Raw genomic sequence first — 14,772 nt, 5'->3', positions numbered from 1 at the left:
CACAACCCACCCCACCTGCACGTAACCTTTAACTTGAATGCATACGTGACAGCGGAGTCTTCATGAATAACCTGGATGACTGAATAAGCACAAAAAGCTCCTGTCTCAGGGGTTAGTTTAAAAGGATAAAGGTGCAGCACAGTGAAAATCACATTTCTTCAATGTCATTTTACTGGACAGCCTGAGAGGATTTGGAGGAAGCATTTTCCTTAAATATTCCACAGTTGTGGAAATTTCTTGTATAATATTTTAGACATGCTTGGTCAACAGCATGTAACTGAGTTGTATTTTCCACTGGCTACTTGAAAAGCATCATTGTTTCAGTGAGTGCTAAGGCTAAGACAAAGCTAGGAAGGACCGGATTAGCAGTGTTTTATTTATTTTATCTAAGGAATAAATACAGTGACATTAAAATACACCCAGATTTCCCCGTAACCTGTAACTGAGAAAATAACTGCATGCTAACGGCACATCATCATCATCATATATATATATATATATATATATATATTTTTTTTTTTCTTTTTCTTTCTTTGTTTCTTTCTTACTTACTGTAGCCTCATGTTTTGGTGCTTTATTGTAGGGTCCATATGTATCAACTGGATAAAATTCATGATCTCCTCTTTCCCATGTCACTGACAAAAAAGTTCCTTTAAAAAACAGAAAATGAGGAGCAATTTTCAGTCAGTACGTTGTTTGTTTTTTTGTTTAAGTTTCTGTATGTGGTTAAAAAGTGCGATTTCAAAAGTACAGAGAAAACTTTTTATAAAATTTTACACTAAAACTCTTTTTTATGGTGTAATGTAAGATTTATCAAGTCCGTTTCAGTAAGTTCAGTTATCATCAAAAGGCACACTTCAGTTATTCTACCTGTTTTATTTCCCATAACTTAATGAACTTGAACCCCAATGCAAAAAACAACACCCACCTGAAAGGTAATCCAAATTTCAACAGTACATTAAGAAGATTCTGTGGATGTTTTGAGCTTTACATTGCAAAAAATACTCATTTTCACATACTGTAAACATACTGTACACTGAGACAGATACATGTAGGTGATATTTACAGTAACTGACATTGTTCAAGAGTATTTAAAAAAAAAATCACATATCAAATAATTATTTGTGCACATAAAAGATGAACAAGAGAGATCATTTTCAGTCTGACTTGCTCTGCTTCGTATTTGGACAAATTTATTATCATCACTTTGAATTTAGGAAATGGCGAAAGAAAGACTAATCCAAACAAATTTTTTGTTTCTGCAAAGCTTCTGCTGAGAGCGATGTATAAAGTAAGCACTTAAAATATGTGTAACCTGATTGGTATGTTTTTACAGGGAGTGTAACAGACAATGTTATTGAACCAGATCCAACTACATAAAAAAAGATCTCCCAGCTCTTGTGACAGAGTGCACCGTTCGTACTTATAACAGAGCAAAAGCAGACAGGATAAAAGGAAAGCGTGGGTTCATGGTGTTGTTGGTGGAGGGACAAAGTGGGGGATATAGTTTAAGGGAATACGTGATGAAAGGAAGCCAACACATGGGGAGGACACTCATGACAGTCACAAGTTTGGGTCTCACATGTTTATCTGATACACAGTTATACACCACCAAATAACTACAGACCAATTGTGAGTTTTGTTAGAAGGAATGAAGAAAACAGGCAAACTGCGAGCCTTAAAATATACTCCCCGTTTCAAATAAAACCTTGGGCCACTGGGCAAACATGTAGTTTTTTATCTCAGTCCTGTTGGGTTCTGGTTCATGGAGAGTTTATCTTGATATTGTACATAAACTTTGGTTTCTGAGAAAAAAAAGTTTATTTTAACTGCAAATATTATTTAAATTTCACATTTAATCCTTTGTGGAACAATGTAAGAAACCACCGTTTTTGACTTAAAAGGCTCCATTACTGTGGCAGCTTTTCAAGACAGGTAGTCCTCATCTGGTATTTTGATGGTATTTTGCAAGAACACATTATGTTCTGTCAAAACACTTTTACTTATTCTAAAATTCATTTTTACCCTTCAGCTGTATAAACCTGATTGAGTATTATCGTAACCCTGGCAAGTGGGCGGGCAAGGTAGACACTCAAGTTTGTGATGGAGATAACTTGAGAACGAGGCGACGCAGGATATTCAAATTGATAAAAATCTCGAACGAGTCAGAATCTCAGAGACCTTGACCTCAAGGTCAGAAGTTTTCAGGAAATCTTGTGAATGAGATAACAAGGCAATGTAGGATTTTGACATTGATTCTAAAATAAATATTAGCTTTGGGAGGTGTAGAAGTACATCTACTGATGCGAATCTTATTCATCCCACCTGATAACTCAGGGGCTGTTAATGATCAACAGTAGTTGAAAGTCTTTAATGTTCTGACTCTGTCCTCTTTCTGCTCAACATTCTCAAATGTTACTGCACCTACAGAGCATTCAGTGCTCTCCAGTACATTCTAATGCTGCTGTGCTGCACTCTTATTATGAGGACAATGATCTTTTTGACAATGTGCAGTGATTTGAAGCAGCAACCTCGCCGACGGCTCACTCCTCTTCTGTTTTTAAGCAACAGGTAATCTCATGACTTTAGTTGAGGAGCATTTTGGAATGAAGTAGCATGCATGATATTTTAGTACTCTTAAAATATGTTTTATTTGGTACCAATATCATCCCTGTAGTAATTCCAATTTCAGGAAGTTGATAATGTTTGATGTCACTTTGTGAGTTTTTTTCAAGGCGCTGCTTTGCAAACTTTTCCTGTGTTTAAAGCTCGTGAACCAAAAAACTGCCCTTTTTTCGTTAAATAAGCTACAGCATGATGCCTTCATGATCGAGACAAACTTCATACCTGTTTGAAAGGAGACACTGCTGAATATAGTTTGCCCATGTAGCTAGCTGCCTTCTTGATTCACGCCATTATGAGGAAAATTGGACCCTGGATCATAAATAAAAACGTTGACAACGTGGCCTTATAAAAGACCAAAAGGTTGAGTTACTCAACTCTCAAACACAAACATTATTAACTTCAACAAATCGGTGCTTACTGCACACACAATGGGAATCCTAATGCTCTAATTGGTCAAGCTATTGAACTCAGACTGTCCTTACAGCTCCAGGTGGCAGAACGGTTTGCCTGCCCGTTGGTCAAGGATCCTGGAGCTACATCTAAAACTTGCTCAGAGCAAGAAGATGGAGGAGCCAGATTCAGTGAGCTGCCTTGAATTGAACTCTCCACACTGCCCCTCCATCTAGAATGCTGAATGTCAAGCTCTGTAACATCAGTAAGAGCTGAGTTCCCATTCAGCCTTTGTGGGGGATAACCGCTGTTCTCGCTGCATAGTCCCAATAGTCTCCTTATGCTCCACTGTCTTCCCTTACTCCTCAAATGGAGTATCTCCTGGAAGGCGTGCCTGAAATCGGGGCTGCGACAGTAGATGAGAGGATTGAAGGCTGAGTTGGAATATCCAAGCCAATTGAGGAGTCTAAAGGGTGCCTCAATGTTTTTCAGGCTGAGTATGTTTCTGAGGATGTTGAGGATGAAGAATGGTAGCCAACACAGTGTGAAAGTTCCCATGATGATACCCAGAGTTTTTACAGCTTTATGCTCTTTAAGAGAAAACCTAAGACGCTTTGTGGCCGAATGTTTTCCGTCCCCTTTGTCTGTCCTCAATCTGCTCTCTTTCCCCTTTTCTTCTTTACCAGTGTCCATACTTGGGTTCTGCATATTTAGACTATCGTCTCCTGCTTCTTCTCCCACCTCAGTTCCTGTCCTGCTTTGATTTAATGCAGGGCTATCATCAGGATAAGCAAACTGTGAAGCGCAATGCAAGTTATACATATGTCTTTCCCTTCCTCGGATCTTCTCCAGCTGTTTCTGAGCCTCCTGGAACACGCGGGTGTACAGGAAAATCATCACCACCAGTGGCAGGTAGAATGATACAATTGAAGAAGTCACTGCATATGCCGTGTTCGTGTTGAACTCACAGCAGTTTTCATCTTTCAAACATAAGAGAGCTATTTGATCATGTGACACCGACATCTTCAGATGTATGGGTAGGAAGGAGATGAGGGAGGCCACCACCCAAACTGCGAGCACCACTGCAACAGCTCGACCCCTGGTTATCAGCAGGAGACAAAAGAGTGCGCAGAGAAGTGAAGAATGTTGCAAACAGTAGACGTGAGTGACAACACAGAGATATTTTCTTAGTTAAATATTATGTTGGTTGTCCAAAAATGTAAAAGAGCTCTAAAAGCAACATAATAGCCACGACTACATTCTAAATTAACTACAGCTAAGCCCAGGATCTAGCTCAGGCAGGTAACATGAGCTGCACTGCGTCGTGCAGAGATAACATGCCTCATTCTTCTCATTCTCCCCATGTCATATGCCAAATACACTCTTTTTCAGTTTGGTGGTCTACTTAAGCTTCCTTTTAAATTTTATATGTAACGTATTTGTGGGTAATTATGAGTTTGGGGTCTGGTTAATTATATTCTGCTAAATATGTCCTTCTGATTCATTCAGATTTAAAATGGCTAATCACTAAGATAATGGCTTTTCTTCTTTACTGTTACCTACATTATACATGTATTAATTTGATGAATTTGAGTCAGATATAATAATGGTAAAAAAAGAAAAAAGAAGTACAGCATCTATAATTTCTAAGGTTTTACATATCAGGATTTATTTTTTTTAAACACTGTCTAGTCTTTATCATCATGTCTTATAACGAGGTAACTATAACTTGAGATGAACAACAACACATGACATGTTGCACTGTGTCATTATTTCTGCAATAAAAACAAAGCTAATATGTGGAAGCAGTGTGTAAAAAAAAAAAACATGAATTATTCGCTTGCACAACAACCTTGAGCAGCAATGACTTGAAATAGTCTTTCTCTGTGTGTCTTTATCAGTCTCTCACATCATTGTGGGGGAATTATGACTCATTCTTCTTTACAGAGGTGTTTCCGTTCATCAGTGTGAGCAGGTTTTCATTTACTCAAAGCTCTCTTAAGGTCACACAGAATTTCAATCAGCTGGAAGTCTGGACAGTAACTGGATCTGACTGAGTTAGAACATCTTTTCTTTTTGAGTCATTGAAGATTGCCTGCTGTGCTTGTGATCATTGTCGTGTTGCATGATCGAATTTGACCTAAAATACTTTTGGTACACAGAGTTCATGATCGACTCACTGACTCCAAGGCGCAAAAAGTGGGCTTGAGATTTTGCACGAGGTGCTTGTGTTAATATGCTGTGTTTGGCTTTCACCAAATGTGGCGCTGCACAATATAGCCAAAAATCTCCACTTTGGTTTCATGTGTCCAAAGGACTTTGTTCCAGAAGTCTTGTGGTTTGTTCAAAAGCAACTTTGCAAACCGAAGCTGTGCTGCTATGCTCTTTTTCAAGAGAAGAGGCTTTCTCCTGGCAACTCAGCCAAAACAAGCCATGCTTGTTAAGTCTTTCTTTAATTGTACCATCACGAACTTCAACATTTAACATGCTAACTGAGGCCTGCAGAGTCTGAGATGTAGCTCTTGGGTATTTTGCAGTTTCTTTGAGCACTGCACGGTCCAACAGGAGGAATTTGCTGAGAAGTCATTGGAAGATTAGCAGCTGTCTCGAATGTTTTTCACTCGTGAATCCTTTTTCTCAGTTTAGAATGATGGATTTCAAATTGTTTAAAAATGGCCTTATAACCCCGTCCATAAAATCACTGCTGATGTTTTTTCTTCTTCGCATTGTGTTAACACACACCTGAATGTTCCTGACCAGCAAACTGCCAAAACATCTGCTTTTATTGAGGCGATTACACATTTATTGAAGTGCATTTGATTAGCAGCACCTGGCTGCTACCTACCCTGTTAATCCCAACGGAAGCAGTAAGGAAGTATTCAGTTTTTCACACACTGCTTCTGCGATCAGGCATTAATTTTGTATAATAAACAGTCACACAGTGTAATATGTCCAATGTATTGTTGTTCATTGAAAGTTTTATTTAACTAATTTTAAGACCTGCTAACGATTATTTTAATGTTACTATATCCATATTTTACCACGACTGTATTTGAGAATCAGAATATCTTCATTGTCATTGTAACAAATACAATAAAATCAAGTCTCATATTTTCCAGTATGTTGCAACTCTGGTTGTACCGCAACACGTGTCAACAGTGTTTGCCTTTAACAGGAGACAGAAAGCACCTGATGTGACATCACTGGTTGGGTTTAACAAAGTGTGCAACATCTTTGAAAGTTTGAAAATGTAGCGATATTTGCAGTAGCAGCTTGATCTAACCTCATACTACATACTAGTCAAGCTCCATCTCTTTTGTACCTGGTGAGCAGTGTTGGGTAGCGGAGCGGCGAGGTGATGGCAAGGTAGCGGTCCAGTGCGATCACACAAAGCGTTTCGATGCTGGCAGTCACGCACAGCACATCGGTCGCTGTCCAGAAATCACACATGAAATTTCCGAACTGCCAGACTCCCCGCAGGATGGAGATAGAGCCAAAGGGGACCACAACCACACCCATGATGAGGTCAGCAACAGCCAGTGAGGCAATGAAAAGATTGGTGACAGTCTGGAGCCGCTTAAACCGCAGGATGGCGGTAATCACCAACACGTTTCCTGTGTAGAAGAAAGCAAACTGTGTTCGAAACTATGAACTGGATCAATTGTAAAAGCGCATTTCAAATAAAAGCCGTCATCTGATTGAACCGAAAGAGTCACAGCTTACCGAAAACTATAGCCAGGACCAGAATGGCCATAGCAACACCAAGCAGCACAAGTTCTGCATCACTGTACTCTGGTCTAGAAGAATTGAAGACCTGGGTGAAGTTACTGTGCTGTGAATGGTTAGTCTGTGCTAACACAGTACTCACACCTCCCATGATCTACAGTGAAAACACACAAAAACACAGCTTTGGTCACGAAAGATAAAGACACATAAACTGATTGTTTTGCATGCATGATCAATTTAGTAGGGAAGACGTTTAAAAGGTATACAAGAGATTGGACAGCTTGTATTTGTTCCTTGGTATGCCTCTGTGTTTGTCATGCTTTTAGCAGTTTGTGCAGCAGCTTATGGGATTTGTATGTTTTTTTTGGTGTAGCCTCAGTCCACAGGATCAGCATTTGGCTGCAACTAGTCCACACACACTTCCTAGTGGGGTGTTATCTGCTCGGGCTCCGATGCTTTTTGAATAAGATTACATGTGACCCTTTGATCTGTTTGGCCTTCTTTAACAAATAAGGGTATTCCTTTTTTTTTTTACACCATTAATGCCATTAAAACAAAAAAGCAAATGCCAGTGCTGGTAAAAGCAAGAGGATGGCTCCTGCAACACATGTAAATGAAGACACTAAATGCCCTTGTTATATAATAGTGCTTACATAAGTAAATGCACAGACAGATGATTGTGCTCCTAAAGTGCCATTAACACACACAGGAGTATATTTAAGCTGTTTGTATTCCAACAGATCATTCTTTCTGCCAGGATGATCAAAGAATGAAAAGATATCAAACTTTGAGCAGTATTTGATGAAAAATAGCTTTCACAGAAGTCTGTGGATGAGAGCTAGCCTGCTTTTTATCTTATCGAAACATACATACTGTGTATATGTGTTCACAGAGGAAGTTATATGTTCCTCTATATTGTCATGATTTAAACATATCCTCCCCAGTGACAACATACGTCCTGTGATATAATGTCATGTATCAGCATCCAACATGTAGATTATTAGTTTTCTTTTTTTTTTTAAACTGATAATGAATACTGCAGTGACAGAAAACAGGAGAAAAGTGAGCAGCAAACTTTTACAGGAAGTAAATGTCCTTGTCCAAACCACTAGGCCATCAGGACTTCCTCTACACACTAATCTTAGTGCCATGGTACAGAGTGTACACTTTCGATTCAGGGTGTTACTAAGCACAAATAACTGATGCTGAGGAAGAGCAAGGCTTGTGAAATACTATATAGGCTCCAGGAGCCCGTATACTGGTGTTTGCAAAGGAGCAGTGCATGGCAGAGCAACAACAGGCAGCTTAAATAAATAATCCCCACATTGCTCTGATGGTGATATAGATATATTCCAGTGATACATTAAAAAATACATAACAGTACAGTTTTGGCATCAGTTGCATTTATTCCTCAATGTTATTTCTAGTCATGTTCCAGCATAAATAGTAATAATAAAAACAAGACTGAATATAAATGCTCTTCCACAGCAGGCATCTAACTGACAGCAGACATATGGCGATCCTTGTTTGCGCTTCTGATGTAGATCCCTGTCGGGGGATGGTACGTTGTATAAGTCATCCTGTCTGGACAGTCCATGAGTAGTAGACAGATACTAAATGTCTGCTACTTATGGACTATTTGCCCTTCACAGGTGGCATTTGACTTATTTTTGCTTTTCTCCAATATGTGCAATTAAGAGAAGAACACATCTATGTCTTAATGCTAATCGTAAGGCTGTTTGGCCAACTGGATCTTCTGTGTGCATTTGCACTTAGATGCATGTGAATGTTGCCTTTATTCCAATGCAGTCCAAACACTCACAACATATGTTAATTGGCAGCAGTAAAGAGGTGCATTGATTCACGAGTGTTTACCCAGTTCTCCCAGGGTCAATGAGCAAAGTGTTGAATTTTGGGATGCTTTTTAAATGTCGGGCGATTGTTGTTTTTATGACAGTCATCCTGTAAGTGGCATAATCGTCTAAACGTGAAAGTTAAACGGTGTCATTACTTTGCAAGTGCGAGGCACCGCACATTAATTTGGAGAGCAGGTATGCTGTCAATCATGCCGTCTGCGTCCACAGCAGCGTGTTTGTGCGAACATTCGTCATTGCTTGGAAAACGTCCCTAAGTCAGCACATTAACATTTTAGTAAATACGAACTAAAAGTGCAGAGAAAATGATGGATCTGCTGGAAAGGTAAGTGCAGACTCCTTTTAAAAATAGCATTTTCCTTAATTGTGCTTTGAAATGAGTTCTGTTAGACAATAATGTGTGTGATTGTGCACTACACACACAAAAATCAGACTTTCATGATTCATTTATGTTTACATGATGTGACAGTCGCTGTCGTTTTTCTCACAACACCAGTCACTTACCCTGTTACTCTTTGCCTTAATGACCCCTGCACTACCCCTGCAGAGGGGATCAGTACTGCAGGAGGTGGTTGCACACATTAATACCAAGTCAAACTTGGAAAACTGACTCCAATCGCCTCCCTAAGCAAAACTGTTTAAACAGCTGAGACCGAATCAATCACAAAAGATTTACTGAGACGTAAAAGTCCCAATATTTAGGCTGAGGGAGCATGGCGATAGTAAGTACACTGAGCACTTAACACACAAAAGCTCTTGCACAAATATAAGCATGAAGCTGCAAGTGTGTGGAAAATACACAGAGAGAGAGAACACCCAGCTTTTGTTGTCATCGGTAAAATAAAGAGATGGCGGTAGAGCAAACTGTGAAAATGACACATGCTTTACTAGGAAAAGATAAACAAGTTTCTGTCCTGATACCATAATAACAGGAAGAAAAGGAAGAAAATCAATGATATCTGTAGCTTTTGTCAGACAATTTAAACGATTATATGATAGGTAATCTTCAAATCTCCCGTGATGTCAGAGTTAGGTGCACATGTTTTAAACAATCTCATCGTCAAATAGTCTTGTAAAACTAGAAAAACTTGAAGATTCTTTATCTGCACTGATCCCTTAGCATTTACTTTAAATCTATATTAATTTCACTGCTTTGATAAGTCCAAATAAATCACAGAGAGTGGTGCTTCCACCCGTGACAAATAGGTTGCCTGCAAGATTTGCACTTTGTAAAACAGACTTTTATTTTCAGGTGTTCTTTAATTGTTACCTCCAGACTTTGTCCTCTTCTTCAGTCCAGTGATTTCATACTCCAGAAGCTTTTAAATCCACCACACAAAGATTCATAATAAAGTGTCTGCCAGCAGCTTCTTCTTCATTTTTTGCTGAGTTGTTAATTTCAGGAGTTAGTGTGCGACTGACATGCACAGACAAACACACACGCGCGTGCTCTGTCTCGCTCCCTGTTTCTGTTCCCACACATGTATAAACACTTTCAGGTCTCAAGCACACTTGCCCCTTTGAAGCAGCTGAGTCTGTCAGCCTTTTTATAAGCAAGCCACGATGACATCACAGCAGGATAGTAGCCTATCAGAGGACAAGGAATGGCTTTTGCTATATATCATATGTCTGCAGTGCACTGACAGCCGGACAGCACCCAGTGCTCTCTGGGAAACCTTAGGGTTTTAACATTTATTTATTCAGGGAAGCTTTTCTGAGCTTCTTTTCAGCACCACCCTCCTCACATTCTCACATAGGAGGTGCCAAACAAAACCACAGACTTCTGTATTTGGCTGCTGTTTAGCTGTACTTCTGCACCACAGCAGTGCAAAACATAACAGCAACACTATTCAAACTGAATATGGCATTATACTGTATTCCCATAACCTGCGCATTCAGTATCAGTATGAGGATATAATAAGAATCACTTTGCATGCTCAGACAGAAAGTCAAGGCTAAACATCCATTCACCAGTCTCTTGTTGCATTAAACCTTAAATTAGATTGTTTCTTTGTTCCAAACTGCAGGGCTGATTTTAATATTTATAATTTTATATTAAAATGTTTAATACAATGTGGACTACATGAAGTCTCATTAAGACAAACTTAGAGGCAGTGGATGAGGGAAACAAAGTGTTTTATTATGTAATTTTGAATTTTCTAAAAGACATCAATTCATGAGTTATTTCCTTGATTTCTCTACCACTACACAGTCCTGTGAAAAACTAAGTGCACATCTTGATTCAGTAGCTGGTAGAATGACTTTATCCATCTTTCATATGCTTGTGGGGGACTTTTGGCACACTCTTCATTGCAGTGTTGGTTCAGTTCATTGAGCTTTCGTTTACACCACAAGGTCCCCAGATGATGTGGCTGCAAAATATCATTATCTCTCCACCACCATTGTTCGAGGTGCAGAAATACTGGGTTTGGTTTTGCCAAATGGGGTGCTGTGAAATATAGCCAAAGATCTTCGCTTTGGTAGGAGCTAAGGACACTTTAACCATGCTGCTATGTTCTTTTTAGAGACAGGTGGCTTTCTCCTGGCTGCCCTTCCAATGAATCCAGGTTTGTTACATCTTTTTCTAATTGTGTTTTAACTTTTAACATGCTTCCTGAGGCCTGTGAGGTTTGGAATGTAGCGCTCGTTTTGTTGTTGTTGTTTTTATTTCCCTGAACATTGCATGGTCCCAGCCAATTCACCTTGAGGGGATGTACAGTATGTAGGGATGGCAGTTGTGTGTTACCACACACTGAACGCTCCAGACCATCAAACTGCCAAAATCTCAGTGTTTATAGAGGTGCTCACACTTGTTGATGATCAATGAATCAAAGAGATTTCATTAGCAGCACTTGGCTGCCACTTACCAACTTAATTCATAAGGAAGCACTGAGGGTGTACTTACTTTTTCACTGTGCTGCATGAACTGTATTCATAATGAAAATGACCCACAATAGAACATGAACTTTGCTGCTTCACATTTGTGCATCAGTGTTCCTCATTTCACTGATCCATCACAGCACAGACAAGTCACCACTGGTCACATATAAACAAAACACTGCGATTACTCTTTTGCCCAAAAAAAATTTTTTTTTTAAGCATTCAAGGTAAGTCTCCATAAGTGTACAAAGCTGTTAATGTGATCTGTGATCTCTAGTAATCATAAATACAGTGTACATACAAAATAAAAAACCAACCCAGTGCTCAAGATCGTGAATGCCTCTGATGCAACCAGTGGTAGTGTCAGTAATCATACCCAACCAAATGTTAGGCCACTAAAATGTTTTGGAAAGAGGCTACCTCGTAGAGAGCCACCCAACTGAGTTATGACATTAAGTCAAATCCTGCACCTTCCATCATGCCACCTTGTGTGCTCACTACGTTAAGACTCTTAATGTGTTCCAGTTGAAGTTGGAAGTCAGAACTGATCATTCAAAATTTTCCTCTGCATGAATTGCTCTACCTTGCCGAGAAGCAATCAAAAACCAATTTTTTCTTGCTTATCTGACTTTACCACTGGAACACCCTCAACTTAGCAGTGACGTCATTGCCAAGTTCCGACATCTGACTTCCGAGGTAAACGGATCTGGTGGCATCTGGCATTAACCAAAATGGGTAGAATGAACTCCACTGAAGCTGCAAATGCAGGTCTTCTGTCTTCCCTGAACCTTATATCTCAAGGAGGTGATGCGTGCAACAGGAAGCACCTAAAGGTTCCCACACACCACAGAATGTACCCAGCAAGGCTTTCATGTAGAGAATTTCTCATACTTGATCACCACAAGCCGTCATTTTATATGCTCATGATGACCTACATGTCGTGAACAATAGACTCCCACATGCGCGGCGCATTGAAACCACTCAGATGTGAACCAGTTAGATAAAGATGCTTCAGCAGGCTGATTGAGCATCAGCGTCTCAAAATTGCAAAGTGGCTTATCTCTGTCTGATAATATATATACATATTGCTTCTCCAAAGCAATTATATCATCTAAAAATATACACCACTGATGGGTTATGTTTTGTTATGTTATTAGGGCAATACTTTTTTTGTCAGCCCATTCAGACTTTTAGCTGTATATGAAAAGCAAGAAACACGCTGCAGTGAGAGCATCACACGAGCACTCGCTTCTTCCCTTTTTTATGGCCTCTTTTGGAGCATGTCTGTCAGAGAGCCCAGAGCAACATCCTCTTGTCCAAACGTACTGGTAGAAGATAAAGCTGAACATTTGAGCAGCATGATTGAAATTCAGGATCTTAGTCAGTTATGCTCCGACCACCCTACGGTCTGTACTGCAGAAGACAACAATCACCCCGAGCGTGCAAATGAAAGCTCTCATAAAGCTGAGCCTGCACTCAGTTCACTGAGGAAAGCTGGCACCAGTGTTCGTCTGACATACACATAAAAAGTCTAATATTTCTATTGTTATGTTTGTGTTTTCTGCTCTTTAATGTTTCCTCTTTTGGGAAAAGAGACATAGAACAGAGAGTATGGCCACTTCCTCTTGTCACATTCCTCTTGGCGCCTCTTCCGTCTGCGTCCTATCTTTTCCTCTATCTCTTCACACGTTCTCTCCTCGTCACACTTTCAAAAAGTATCCATCCAGAGCTGCTCCCTCATTCACGTCACTCTTTTGTTGTTACTTTTTGTCAGTTTCTTCTTTCATCTGTCCTCAGCAATACATCATGTTTGGACACTTGAGCTCACCAGTTCTTTCAACCAAAGTCCCATTTAATGAAAGAACGTTAGGACACAGTACATTGACATTTTTAAAAGAAAGTCTTATGTTGCTGAGTGTTGCCAGTAAACTTGATTGTAAAATGTTTAAATTAATGCGGTAACCATGTGCCGTCACTCTAATGATATTTTTAGCTGCAATGTTTTTATTTCTTGCCAAATACTTCCAGCAGTTCCTCATTGTGTTAATATAATATATGATACAATGATGTCTGGTTATGTGTTTTTGCGTTACTTTCTGTTATCTGTGCAATTATCCGTTTGGTAATATATAGAGTGCGCATTGCCTTTCCAACATTTCACACTATTGAAAACACACGAGTCCTTTTGGAGGGGTTTCTAAAATGTCGCTGCACCAGTTGATTCTTTGTCTGCTTGTCAAAGTGACTGAAATTCTGTCCTCACAAGCACTTAAATTAGATTTTATTTGAACAAATTATAACAGCAATCGACTGATGAGGAGCAAATCTTTGTAAGGAAACTGGAGAAAATGTTTTTGTAGCGGTGGGCAGTGGGGTTAACGCTGCTTGTCGGTTTTAGAAGTAGCTTCTTGGTACAGTCTTTTTTTCTGTGGGGTTTGCTTGTTCTGCCTGTGGTTGCTTGGGTTTCTTATCAAGGCTAATAGGTTAACCGTTAATGATAAATTGACTGCAGTTGTGAATTTGGGAGTATGCTGTTGTCTGTCTCTCTGTTCCCCCTGGCAACCTGTGCAGCTGTGATCTGTATGCTCGCCGGCTATCAGATGTTGGATAAACAGTTAAGAAAATGGATGACTTCTGTTGTGATTTGATAAATAAACATGTCTCTTTTATTGATTTTCTTCTTCTAATGTTTTCTATTACTTTCTGCCGAAACAAATATCCATCATCACTGAGAAGTTTCATCAGAAATTTACATGAAGTCAAACTCTGTACTGAGTTCACTCCCCAAGTTCTGGGAACAATTATATTGTCGCTGTCGCTGAATCTGACCTGCAGACGGTTGTTTTCTGAATTACAGCAAATATTTTCCAGAACCTCAGTGACCAGATACACGAGTTGTAGCTTGAACTACAGTTACTGCAGGAAAATATCTCACACATACTGTGCGCAAATATGCATGTGTTTCAGTCTATTACAAGAGTAATTAAGTCAAGTTGAAACACATTTTCAACCTCTTCTGGATTTCTGGTATGGCCCCTTTGTTTTTCTAAGAAATGCTTGCTCTGAACAGTATATCCTGTACATAATGTTCACTGGTATTACTGAAACCATGCTGCTACCACATCCTACCACATGTTCAATTTTTGACAATGTCATGTGCCGCGGCGCGCGTGCACAAAAGGATCCAAACGCAGACTCAAGCACTAGCAGAAAAGGACACTTTATTATAATAACAAAAAGCGACCCGGGAAAACCAAAGGAGCAAAACGAGGAACTA

At 39.5% G+C, this 14,772-nt stretch overlaps 1 protein-coding gene across 1 annotated transcript; it reads right to left on the bottom strand.

The window, feature by feature from the left end:
• Window positions 1-856: 856 nt before the first annotated feature.
• LOC309715481 (beta-2 adrenergic receptor-like) lies at window positions 857-10,129 on the bottom strand. The gene is made up of 4 exons (XM_082548647.1): window positions 9,886-10,129; window positions 6,739-6,895; window positions 6,338-6,629; window positions 857-4,114 (listed from the first exon to the last, which is right to left on the bottom strand). Exons 2-4 carry the CDS (start codon window positions 6,890-6,892, stop codon window positions 3,079-3,081), a joined length of 1,482 nt encoding a protein of 493 aa, XP_082404773.1. The 5' UTR covers window positions 6,893-6,895; window positions 9,886-10,129; the 3' UTR covers window positions 857-3,078.
• Between the last annotated feature and the right edge of the window lie 4,643 nt (window positions 10,130-14,772).

This window comes from Aulonocara stuartgranti (genome assembly GCF_965226115.1).
Source record: "Aulonocara stuartgranti genome assembly, chromosome: 10".
Taxonomy (NCBI): Eukaryota; Metazoa; Chordata; class Actinopteri; order Cichliformes; family Cichlidae; genus Aulonocara; species Aulonocara stuartgranti.
Note: the sequence above shows the minus strand (reverse complement) of the source record. Positions and strands in the feature narration are given on the sequence as shown.